The sequence below is a fragment of the Atta cephalotes genome (genome assembly GCF_000143395.1).
Source record: "Atta cephalotes unplaced genomic scaffold scaffold00019, whole genome shotgun sequence".
Taxonomy (NCBI): Eukaryota; Metazoa; Arthropoda; class Insecta; order Hymenoptera; family Formicidae; genus Atta; species Atta cephalotes.
The window spans coordinates 5,094,387-5,107,965 of record NW_012130083.1 but is presented as its reverse complement, the minus strand read 5'-3'; the positions used below and the strand labels follow the sequence as shown (position 1 = coordinate 5,107,965).

The window sequence follows — 13,579 nt, the reverse complement described above, 5'->3', positions numbered from 1 at the left end:
TGAGATAAATTAAAAGAAACTTCAAATTTTTCTTGAATCAAACATTCCTACTATTTTTTTACGCATCCCTCACGATATATCCTATGCATGTATATGTATCAGCTAGTCGAAAATTGAGGCTATAGTGTGCGGCAGTCTATTGTCTCTCTTGGCTCTTCTCTCCAGCTTCTAGTTCCCCATTTTCCTTCTTCTTCATCTTCCTTTTCTTTCTTCTTGTTATTGGTGACTTACTATCTTCCGGTCGACGAAAATTCTCCTTTCTTCTTAGAGAGCGACGCGGAGTCGTCACCCTCGAGTTCGACGGTCTATCTCGGGAACGGGAACGGGGAAGACTTTTTATTCCCACTGGTGTGGAGAGGGTGGCAATTCCGAGGGGTGAGCCACCGTGGAGCTGCAAGTCGTATGAACAAGGCATTAGAGGAGCGACGAAGGGCGAAAAAGGGACTGAGAAAGCTAGGCTGGGGGAGGAGAGGGGGGGGGGAGACGTGCGACTCTTTTGCGGTAAAGCGAGTCGACCACCCTGTAACACGGTCATCGGTATTTCAACCGAAATGATCTCGACAAAATTATTATAAATTTAATAATTTTTCTAAGTAAATTTAAAAATTTATTATTAGATGATAATCTGATTACCATGAAACCGTGAAGTAGTTAGGGCAATCGATCGCAATCGAGGATAAGTGAAAAGAGGATGGGTACAACTACGTGCGAATCGTCGAGCTTACTCTTTAAATCAGAATTTTCGGATATTTAATCTGAGCAAAGCTTAATGTTAGAATTGGGAAAATTTTCGAAAGCCTTTTACATCATTTGACAAGACAGCGCTTATTGAAGTGATAAATTCAAATGGATTCGATTGAATATTCAGTTTAATTAATTATGTAGCCATTAATCAAGAATATCATATTGAAATTAATTCGTATTAAATGTACTTGCTCGGCCATCCGCGTTGTCTAATGATCGAAAACGCGAAGTACGAAATGCCACAATAATAATTTACAACTATCATTTCGCACTTCGGTATTATAGATAAAATCTAGAATTACAACTAGATCATAAGGATATTGAAATCGTCAGCGAGCAGTAAGGTGTGCTTTCTTTCTTTACTTATATTCGTTAAATGTAACAGCACTGTTTTCGTCTATTCTTTATTACAATTGGTTAAGTAAGGAACACAAAGGAATTAGATACAACTAAAAGCATATGTACAACACAAAACAACTCTAAATTTGTGCATCATGCCTAAGACAATCGTTACACACTGAATCAAGGTTTCTCTTTTGCTCGTCTTCAACGATAACAAATCATTTTCTCTTTCTATTTTGGTTTCAACTTAATCGCCAAGTGACAAACCGATATCGATAATTATTAATTACCGTTATGGAGCACGGATTACCCGCTCGTGACGATCATTTCGAAGAATTGATGAAACTCGACTATCTCAATAAGCAAAATATCAAAATTATTCGTCTGATTTCCATGCAGCTGTCAGCACGCATGACAGCCGATCGTCTCTCTTTTAAATCTTTCTCTCTCTCCTTCCTTAGACATATTTTCGATTTCAATATAAATCTACTTCTTCGTCATTTGACATATATTTTTCATGTGTATTTAAATTAATATTGACCTAATATCAGGTAGATACCATCTATAGGAATAGGAAATGTTTTGCATGGATGATCGGATTATGAATTATAATTTCAGGAGAATTTAGGAGGAAGGAGGTTGGATAGATACATGCAGATCTTCAAAAGAGAGTTTTCATCTTTTTTTCTTTTCTTTTTTTTTTGGCGCGTCGCGACATCATCGCTTGTCTTTCTCATCGATACATATTTCTCTTAACTGAAGGCTGCATGGTAGATCAGGCCTTCTTTTACACTCATAATGTCAATGACAAAACAATGTGCTCCGTTCAGGTATTTCCTCTGTTTTCTTTTATGCACAAGTAGCGGAATGGCGAGACAATGACGGCGGGTGTGTCGTGCGCTTACGAAACCGGGGTGACCGCTTGCAAATTACTGTATTCAGATTATTAATGTTTAAACGTTGCGTAATAGATTATAGGAAATTAAATTTTCGATTATTTAATCGGAATTGAATCTGAGACAAGAATACGAATTTATTTCTTCAATGTATTTATCTTTTAAAAATTATGAAAAATAAATTCTGAATTTTCTTTTTAATTAAATCTTTTTAATTTAATCTTTTTAATTAAATTTAATAAAATTTCAATTTCAAGAAATATTTTTATATTTTACTATTAAATTATTGATATGTATATATTATTAATGTAAATAACATTTTAATATTATGTACAAAGCATCTTAAATCTCTTTCAGATAAACAGGTTTAAAAAATAAGATTAAGTCGCAAATTGGCAAATGTTCCTCGAAGATCGTAATTGTTTCCTTTTTAATCAGATTCTTTCGGGCTAGCTTTTAAGTTAGCCGCAAAAGTGGACCAGCAATGCGATTTCTCGCTTCAGCAACGCTCTCGCGAAATAGAGAGAGAGAGAGAGAGAGAGAGAGAGAGAGAGAGAGAGAGAGACAGAGGGAACAGAAACACACTCTTCGGACAAAGGAACGATATTGTATACTCTCGCCGAGTAATGCAGAGTATATTATTGTTGCGCGGATGTTTAAGGAACTTGTTTAATTGCGCGTACACTGCCGCTAATTAGCATCGCTAAACGCACCTCGTCGTCACTTAAGACATGTCGCCAAAATCTGCGAAAACTGGTGTTAAATTATCTCAATTTCCGTGCAGTTCAACAGAATTTATTTCTGAAACTCATTACGAGTAATTATACAAATAATAACAATGTAATCTTCTTACGGACTCTTCCAAATTCAATAAAAAATCCAAAAAAAATCAGGATGAGTCAGCGTGATAGTACACAATCTTAAATCTTTATTCCAAAAAAGTACTGATTTTTTTGGATTTTTTGAAGTAATTATACACTTGCATGTTTTTCAATTAATTCAATTAATTTTGCGAACAAACACAAGATAATGTTGTTCTAACACGAAATGAGTGTGCAGTTGTACTTTGAAATAATACAATTATTTACGAAATATATTGAAATATCACTCGCGAATATTTTAAAGCAAATGTTCGGATTATACATTCGACGGGTATAATCCATTTCAATAATTTCAATAATAATCTTTAATTTAATCTACAATAATTAAATACGTATTATATTTTATAAGAACTATATATTCAATCCGGCTTTAATCATTTTTAACAGAATTAATTTAGAAATTATGATCTGGATTGATATATATTATTAAAATTTTTCTTGCAAATCCCTTAATTTGAAATAATTTTTCGGATTTATATAGATTTTATACAGAGAGATCTTCGAGGAATTTTATTTTATTATTTCTTTTTTATTTTAAAACACGAATGTTTAATCAACCACGTCGTGTGGTCGAATTCATTTGTAATTATATTTAATTATAAACAAGTGTGTCACCCCGTTTGAGCGCAATCAACCCGCCTTGACACGAAATGCACGACGCGAGCGATCCGATTCGGAAATGCGACGTACTATACATAGCGCTTCGAAATCGCTAACTATTTCTCCTTTTAACTTTCAAACACGTACAAATAATTATTTAGCAGTTTTACGAGTAATCATAGATAGGCATTTATTTGTATGCGCATTTCTTTATCTTTCGAAAATCATAAGAAGATCGATGACATCAGCGATTCTGAAGGCACCGTGTATATTGGTATCGCGCGGGAGCGTTCAAAATATTAGAGGCACGACATATGTACATCATGAGGTAAACAAAGGATGGTTAGAGAACCCAAGGTGAGACAGTTGTAACGCAAGCAAAAGGCAATAATACTTGATATTATAAAAAATAGGCTGGATCATGTACCTCTGCGAGCGAGGTCGCGCCGACTATAGCTGACTCTCGGTTCGTTCGGTTCGTTCAGGAGGAGGCGTAACACGATTTGTAGTAGTAGTGGTAGTGGTAGTAGTAGTAGACGATAGCGGTAGTAGTCGATAGTAGCTGACAGTGGTAGATAGCTGAGTCGGTAGTGGTAGTAGTAACGTGTACGTATACGCGGCGCAGGGCGCTGGTTCGGCGATCGGCTTGCTCTAACTTGACGGTAGAGTAAGCAAGACGTACAATTGTTACACATCCACCATCAGTTGTAAGTAACACTACCCAACAACACACATCTTGTAGAAGTTACGACGATAACGGTACATATTGGATATCAAATCGACAGGCCGAGATGTACATGTTCTTATATTGTAAATGTTCTTATTCCATACGTATTAGATAATGAGAAGACAATTTTCAGATAATCATAATGAAATCTATATAGATCGATTTCAATGGAGGATTTTTTCATAAGAGTCACGCCTAGATTTTCGAACCTTTTTAATGGTTCAAGATAACTTGCATCGATTCGAATTATATGTGAATTATATATGAACGTATATTAAATTTGAAATGACTGTAAATTTGCTATTCGTAAAAATTATTCCTTAAAATTATTGCTTAATACATCTTAATGCAGTAAATTTTTTTAGGATATTATTATATATTTTATAGCTTATTTTTTGTTAAATATGTCATAAGTGCCAAAACACGTCATAAAAACCAATCAGAAAACAATTTATAATACAAAAAAAATCTAGACGTACTGATATTTTCAATTCTGAAACCAGTAACAAAAATTAAAAATTTTATCTTGTTTTTGTTATACTTCTACAAAAGGAAAGTTAAATTTTGTTGAGTAGTGTAATCTGGGGAAAAATATTACATATGTAGATCTGTTACTATTAGAGATGTTTCTTCAATATTGCAGAGAGAAAATTAGAACGATATTCTAGAATATAAAATATTTGATGATAATTGTCTAAATTGTATTAGTAAAATGTTTAAATATTTAAAATATTTAAAATTAAATTACAAAAAAAAGTTTATATTTTTTTCTATTTTCCAACTTCGCTCAAACTTTTAGTAGATTCTAATGGATTTCTTTTTTTTATTGTATTTAATCATCTTTATATTATATTTCTTCTATATTTGTCATCATGTAATTTTCGTTGTTTTCATCATCTAATTATTATCTGTATATCATGTCGAGAATATACAATGGTAAACATCATAAAATATTACCTGTCACTTTATGATGAAATAAATTGATCGCTTCAATTGATTATTCTGTTAATACGGGGCTTTCAATAATGTAAATTTTGCTGTTCAAAACGTCATTTTAAATAAAATATAAAATTATCTTCTTATTTATTCATAAATCACTGTACTTTCTGAAAATTTATAAAGAATAGATAATACACTTTAGAATAAAATTGAAGAAAAATAATTTCATTAATATTTCATATCAAAATTTAATTATAAAAAATATATTTTATATATATATATACATCTAAAATCTAAAATGTAAAGAAATGGACTTTGCGGTATTTTTTATATTATTAAACAATTAAACAAATAAACAATAATGTCCAAACAATTTTGAGAAATAAATGACAAATTGTCAAAGAGAATACAGAGTACATACAAAGAGAATGAAAAGAAACATGAAAATCATAGAAAAGATTTTATACATGTTCCTGAATCTTTCATATCCCCAACTTTAAAATATCATTCTAATCCTTAATTTTAAAATATCGTTCTAATTCTTCGACGATATTGATAACTATCAGTTCCTTATCTACTTGATTTCTGCTCCTTCGCTATATCAAGAGATCGCATACAGCGATTGTATCACAGTGGGCCGACAGGGTTACGTAAAAAATGCACATACATTTTAGACTTTACATGTTATTCTTCCTCGGAACAACATCAAAAGCTACACAGCGTCCTTTGTGGACGTTAGCAAGAGGATCGCCAGGACGAAAGGCCCCTCTTTTTTTTTCTTTCATCTTAAGTCTCGTATAATCGATCGATTTCGAAATTTACTTTCTCCCTCGTTACGCGTTGAAAGACTCAGCCGGCTCTAGTCAGCGCTACTCTTCAAACACCCGATATATCCCGCTCGCGCTACTCGATTGCTTGATAAGAAACACTGTGCGCCCCTCTATGAACTCTCTTGGGGATTATTAGCTTGTCTGTCTTTTTTTATCTAGGATTTAGGATATAAGGCTCGTGATGCGGGAAGAGGTATAAATGCAAAGGAGGGGAGATATTGATTTCTTTACAACATTAATCTCGAGGGACAGTACAAGGAAGAATGTTGCGAATGTTTTTTTTCGTTTCTTTCTTTCTTTTTTTTTTTAAATTCTCTTAGGTATTTTTTCGTCGATCAGTTCTAGTGACTTTGCTGTATGCGAAAGGGAGACATTTATAAGTCGGATCATATCATATCGCTTGTTCCAAAATCACAGAAGCATTATAGCTGTATGTATTCATACATCAATAATACAAATCGCATTTTCTTTCTTTGTCACTATTTATCAAATCTCACACTCAATATGAAAGATCTCACGATATTCTATTGAATTGAATTTCATTCAAAAAATTATACAAAAAATTATACATTAAAAATTAAGAGTAATAATTCCTTTGAAAAGCTTCCAGTTGAAAAGATCAATTAATATTTTAACAAGCTATGCATTTTACGATCTTATTTTTTAACCTTCTCCGGTAATTTTGGAACAAAAGCGTGTACCGATCGGCCAAGGGCAACTCGCGTGGATTCGTTTTATAATACGGCTTACCTCGCAAAGCTCTTGAATGCCGCGGACTGCGGATTAATGCAGAGCGGCACTCGCGACGTGTTCAGCTGCTCCGCTATAAATTTGTGCATCTCCTCTGAAACAGACAACGACGTACCAGCATGTAAGTGAATGACAGAGTTGGGACATTGATGACGCGATACAATTTCTCGTGGTCGAGATAACGACACTGTGAATAATACCATGGTTATATCCTCACCGCGCGATCTAGCGCTAAACGTAACTAAATCGTCCTCATTCTCGTCCGTGTTGTGTGTATGTGTAATTTCATAGTTTTTAAATTTGATTATTATAATTAGTATGTGTGTGTGTGTATATATATATATATATATATATATATATATATATATATATGTATATATATATATTTGAATTATTGAGTACAAAAAAGAAATTCAATTTTGTTCGAAAATAAGTTTTTCTTCTCATTAATCTTGAAATAGATAGGTATGTTTTTAGTACAAAGACACTTGTCCCAGACTTCTAAGAAATAACGAGTGAAAAAAGGAACATTAACTTATCCATTTTCACAATTTGAAAAAAAAAGTGGAACGCTACTTCCTATTTATATTGTAGAAACTTTTTTGATGAGATTTTTGAATGGCTAACGATTGAGCTTGAAAAATAATCAGAAGAAATATTTTAATAGTCAATATTTTAACTTCAACATTTTCGAGGTGTTTTGTGTAAATATAATATTATTTCACATAAAGCAAGATAATGATAATTAAGAAAAATGAAGATAAATAAAGTATCTGAGTGACGTACTATAAAATTTTTAACTTTTATCAACGTTGAGTGTAGAAAGAATATGAGTACAAATTTGAAATTTAAATTTTTCGCTTAATAGACAAGCATTTCAAAGCTAGAAATGTTTCAAAAATATTATTGAATGTCATATTTAAATTCCCAAAAGTAATTTTGTTTATTTTTTCACTGGAACTAAAATTGAACAGTTTTTTTGTTAATACTGAAAAAATTAATAAATGTGACTCGTCCTCTTTCTGCACTCTCGATTCATTTATTATCGCCATCATTATTTAAAAATTCTAAAAAAAAATCTTTTTCTGTATGCGCGAACAGTTTTCCAAATTTCACGTATATTTTTAAATTTCACAAAATTTTTACATGTCATACGTCGTACATAATATTTTTCTGCGCTTCGGTCAATCGTTGCAAACAACTAAACTTGTAACAAATATCACTGAGCTTTTATTTTAATGTGAATACTACATCCAGCAAGGAATTACACGATAATAACAGCAGTATGTTTTTTTATGTTCTGGTTCTGCCGTTCTTCGCTTCATCGTTGACGATTATAGCAACGAGAAAAGACACACCAGAACCTCACGGTTCTCAGCGACCAGGCGTTGCTGAGATAAACCATGATTTATCGTGACACGCACACACACGCGAGAATGTTTATCGCGGTTATTGTTCTCGAATAGCACAGGCACGTGCCTGAGATACTTACCGTGTACGTCACTACCCACGATACGCGCGATATTCTCGAGACAATATATTGAGTTTCTTCTACACAATTTGTACCGCAAAAACGAATTTCTAACTGTCAGTCGCACTTTGTACAAGATTTAATGTAAAAAGTCGACGGAAAATCAATAAAAAAAACTCGTTATTGTCAAAATGTTAAGCATCAGAAATTTTCTGTTTAACATAACATTTTAAATTACATATATAAATCAATTACATATATAAATCTTACTTATCATTGAAAGTAAATTAAATTTACATTAGTCGTTATTTTATTACAAAATATAGAAAAAGATATTCGACAGCACGGCTGTCGCAAAATTCATGCTATTATTAAATGTTACGTATTTCCGTAAATATTCGTAAATGTATTTTTCCGCCAAATTCAAAAGATAGAGCATTCGCGAGATTTTTCTTTCATTATCTTTTTTCATCCCCACATTTTTAACGTGGTAGAATTTCTCACCTTTCACTTGCTGCACGCTCGTGAGCTTTCGCTCCCAGAGATCGTCGAACGGATGGGCGGCCGAAGGCTCGAAATCCACCCTGTACTGTCTCAAACCGGCGCTCGTCGTATAACAGCATGTGCACATGCACGAATGATATCGAAGCCGTCCCTCATCCAGATAAGGATGCGCCAGGGCGTCCACCACGGTGATCCTTTTGTCCTGCAACAATAATTTATCGGAAAGAATATTAATAAGTATAATATCAATTAATTTAAATTATAAAATGAAAAGTGCCAAATTAATATTAAATAATATGAATCTCAACAAATGAGAATAGGAATTGGTCCTTGTATTATGTATAAATAAATGCAATAGAATTAATAAAGTTGATAATAAAATATGAAATCCGAGATAGTTATTATCGAAATGATAAATATTGCAAGAGAGTAGTAATTTATTAAAAAAAACAATAAATTTGTAAATATGATTTTAGAATATTTTATTATAAAATAAATTAAATAAGTTATATATATATATATATATATATATTGGTTGTCCGGAAGTTCGTGCCGACTACTTATATAATAAATGTATACTAAAATTTAAATTTTTTGCGTTTCAATTCTCCTTTAACATCGGCATGAACTTTCCGGACAACTCAATATATATAAACTAATAACTTAAATAAACTAAACTGAATATTATCCGCATCAAAGTGAAAAGTTCTAAAAAATTGTTTAAGGCTCGGCATATACCTAATTTTATGTAACAATTGTGTAACAATTGGATAAATTGAAGTTAAAATTTATTCATCAAACCAAGTGAACTTAAGTAAAATGAGAATAGTGTAAGATTTAATGTGAAGAAACAATCTATTTTTGCGTTAAGCAAAGACTTACGGGATCGAAGACTAGCATCTGGCAGAGCAAGTGGACGGCCTCGTGCGTCGCTTGGCTGCTAAGATTATACAGGGTCGCGAGCGACGGCGGCTTCTGCGCCCTTCTTAGCATGTGAGACTTCGCGCCCTCGCACGCATACCTCATCTCCTCGAGAGTGGGTGAACCCAGCAGCTCCGTAATTAATTCGAGCTGAGACCAAGATAGAAGGCACGTTTTTTTTCATTGCTTAGTTAAAGATAATCCTCGATGTGAAATACTCATGATATCTAACTAATACCTATTTCTATCAATGTATATTAATTTTAATCTCGATTCAACTTATTTCATTTTTTCGATGTTTCAATAGGTAATTAAAAAAGATGAAAAATAAATTGAACCGTTAATCTACATTGATAGAAATGGATATGAGATGGATATTTATTGATATCTCGTATAACCGGAATCATGCACATCAAGAATGATTTTACTGAAGTATTTAAAGATAGCAGATCTGAAAATAATATTATTAGATCATCAAAATAATTATATAGGATGCTCAAGCATAATAAGTGATGTAAAAAGTTTTGACATTCTAATAATTAGTTTGAACTTATACAATTAGTTTATGATGGTCTAACAAAGTTATTTTCAAATATATATGTATATATAGCTAAATTTTTATAAATATTTTAGCTAAATCGTCCTTTTTGAGTAAGTCAAGTTTAACATGCGAATAAGGCTCCTTAGACTCAAGCTAAATTTTTGGGGTCCATTTTTTTACTCACCTGTTGCACAGGGCTTTGGGCCTGGAAGAGGATACGTCGGCGTAAGAGCTCGCCGAAGATGCAACCGACACTCCACACGTCCACCGCAGCGGTGTAATGTCGCGCGCCCATCAGGATTTCCGGCGCGCGATAATACTGTGTCACCACTTCCTGGGTCATGTGAACATTCTGGTCGGGTTCCGCCACCCGGGCCAATCCAAAATCACAGATCTGAAGAAAGAGGGCACTTAGTACACTTAGCCGTTCAACGTAAATAGAGAGAATAGAACTAGATAGTTAAATTTAGAATATGGCTTCTATTTGGAACAAAGCATCTATGTCGGATAAACAGATCCTTAATTAATCTGTATTTCCTCACTATTGAGGTCAATCGGGAAGAATATATGATATATTCAAAGCTGTTATATATTTATTATATTTGAATTCAAGTTGACATATCTAGAGCGAGACTTACTTTTAGTACGCAATTGCTGTTCACTAAGAGATTTCCGGGTTTGATGTCCCTGTGGAGAATTCGGGCCGAGTGAAGGTACTTGAGGCCTGAAAATAATGATATGTTCCAAATTATAAATCTATACAATATAAATCTGTATAATAATGTATTATCTCCAGAACAATTTGCTAAAAATCAATTTTTTGCAAAAAAAGATCGCTCCGAAATAGCTTTCTTTGTTAACAAAAAAAGCAATTCTTTACAAAAAAAATCGGTTTTAAATATTCTTTTAGTTAGAAAAATTAATTTTTCGCAAAATAGATCGCTACTGTTGTTTGGAAAGATCGATCTTTTGGAAATCAGAATAACCTCATCTTATTAATCGTATCAAATTTCAAAAACTTAAAATTACTTTTTATATCAGATAATAATAAGAAATATAGAGTGTATCAAAAAGTTTTTATAAAGATAAGTATAAAGAATTAATTTAATCACATGTCTCGTGAAAGAGACAGTTGCAAATTTTGGATAATCTTCGAAATTCTAGTTAGAAAAATTGTCAAAGTTAAATTTGATTCGCTCGCTAATTAATTTGATAAGAATGACAGCAACGTACCGATGGATATTAATCATGCGGATGCGGGATTTTTATCGATGATGAAAATTGACACGAGGTCGTTGCGCCGTCTCGCTCGTATGAGACTGCGAAAATGATAGCGATGGAAGAATTTTTCTCGACAGCATGACAAGCTGACAAAACATCAGAGACGCCGCTGCTGTGACATGACACGTCGGTCGTGTCAACGTGAACCCAATTTTCGTGCCGATGAAAATTCGCCCCGAGCAAAATGCAGACCGGCTCACTTTTTGCTGATGAAAATTTGGAGCACTTCGGAACGAAGATTATATCAAGCTTAATCAAAAATCGGTTATTATTTTGTCGAAAATGCCCGTCGATGAAATTCGTGCAGCGCGGTATGAATTTACGTGCAGCGCAAATGTAATGAATAATAACTGAATTTACTCCTTTTAATGGAACAACGCGGAGCATAGAAGTTTTTACGGATTCTTTAATCGATCTGTTATATATTTATATTTAGTAATTATGAAGAGAAATATAATAATAAGTCCAATAATAATGAGTTTAAAAGAAATTACAAAATTAAAATTTACAAATTTATGTTGTGAAATTTCGGGAAAAGTGATTTTTTAATATAAAAAATTGCAACTTTAATAATATTATAAACTCATCACGATATTAAAAAAGTAAATTTATACGGATTCAAAAAATAATAAAATAAAATGTAAATAAATAGAATTTAACATTATTTTTATAGTTTTCATATTAGGTTTTGAAAATAATAATAACAATAATGATGATGACAATAATGATGATGATGATAGTGAAAGAGATAAGTTTCTTGAAACCCAAATTAAATTATTTATAATATATAAGAATTTAATAAAGCTGATAGATTACTTCGTTGTGAAAAGGGTCAGACAAGTTTAACGATTAATCATAACGTTGTTGTGTCCCGTTATCGATTGACAAATACCGTAAACATGGAGTAACGATCGGGGCGTTTCAAATCGATCGCATTCTTCACTTGTTTTATAAATACACGAGTGACGCACGAGATACGCTTTAATTAGTCAGCACTGATTAATCGATATACGAAGAGTTCGAAAAAATAATGTAATTTCATCGATTCATTTCTTAAATTAATTTATTTAGGAAAATAATCGGTTGTTCCATCTTTAGATAAACTATAAGGTAATTTATTGGATAAACAAAAGAGTAAAAGAGTAAGAACATAAAAGTAAGAGAGTAAGAACAGTAAACTGAAATTTACCTAGAAGGTAGAACAATCTAGTCTTAATGATGGAAAATCGGGTGATGGTAACTCATAGGGGTTTCCGCGAAAGTTCCTTTCGTTTGCTTCTGTTTCCTCGCTTTACTTTAAAGCAACAATATCTCTTTCGTACAAGAATGGATGTGGAGAAGCGAGAAATAGACAGGGCCGTAACGAGGTTCCTTTAGTTGTTTCCCCGATCCATCCCTGTCAACGAATTGACTTTGCCGTTCGTTTAAGTTGATTCAGAGGAAACATGTTGAAAAAAGGTACGGTATTTTAAGGTACACCATATTGGCAAGTTAGTTGGCCGAACATTCGATCACAGTCTTTCTTTTAAAGTGTTCGTTTAAATTGAAAGAGGATCGTTCAGGGAACAGATCGTTATGATGTGACAGCAAATTATCGGAAAATTGATTATTATGGAATATTCTTTAGACGTGCGTAATGAAATAAAATTAGACGAAAGAAAGCGGTTTAACGAACTTGATCTATTTGGATTTCCCCCCAAATATATTTGACTTATATATAACTTGTATAATTTATTATATATATTATATACACATATGTCCCAAAACTATAGGATTGTTTTCAGAATTACATCCAATCATCGCTCTGAATGTGAGTCACGCTGCAAATACATTCGAGGCTTAGTCTTCGCGGCAATAAAACTCGGTAATATTACTGGAGGTAATCCGTCGTCTGGGGGTTGACTAGTGAGATCGGGGGAGTCCGCCTCGTCTTAATTAAAGTCCCTCGTCCGGGTTTGCTGTATGTTCGCTCTTATTATCGTATCCGTTCGCACGCGATTAACTCGCATCCCGAAAGTTCTCTTTCTCTCTTTCTCGTTCTCTCTCTCTCTCTCATNTNCTTCTCTACTAACTACTTACTTTACTTACTTTAACTTTACTTACTTTACTTAAACTTTAACTTACTTATACGTACTTACTTAACTTAACTTAA

At 32.9% G+C, this 13,579-nt stretch overlaps 1 protein-coding gene across 1 annotated transcript in view; it reads right to left on the bottom strand.

The window, feature by feature from the left end:
• Positions 1–336: 336 nt before the first annotated feature.
• LOC105619197 (serine/threonine-protein kinase NLK) overlaps positions 337–13,579 on the bottom strand; it is an 89,262-nt gene continuing 76,019 nt past the window's right edge. The window contains exons 5-10 of the mRNA XM_012200721.1: positions 10,785–10,870; positions 10,331–10,540; positions 9,567–9,755; positions 8,685–8,886; positions 6,710–6,803; positions 337–391 (exon numbers count right to left, since the gene is read on the bottom strand). Coding sequence (XP_012056111.1) covers positions 337–391; positions 6,710–6,803; positions 8,685–8,886; positions 9,567–9,755; positions 10,331–10,540; positions 10,785–10,870 — 836 coding nt within the window. The remainder of the gene's footprint in view (positions 392–6,709; positions 6,804–8,684; positions 8,887–9,566; positions 9,756–10,330; positions 10,541–10,784; positions 10,871–13,579) is intronic.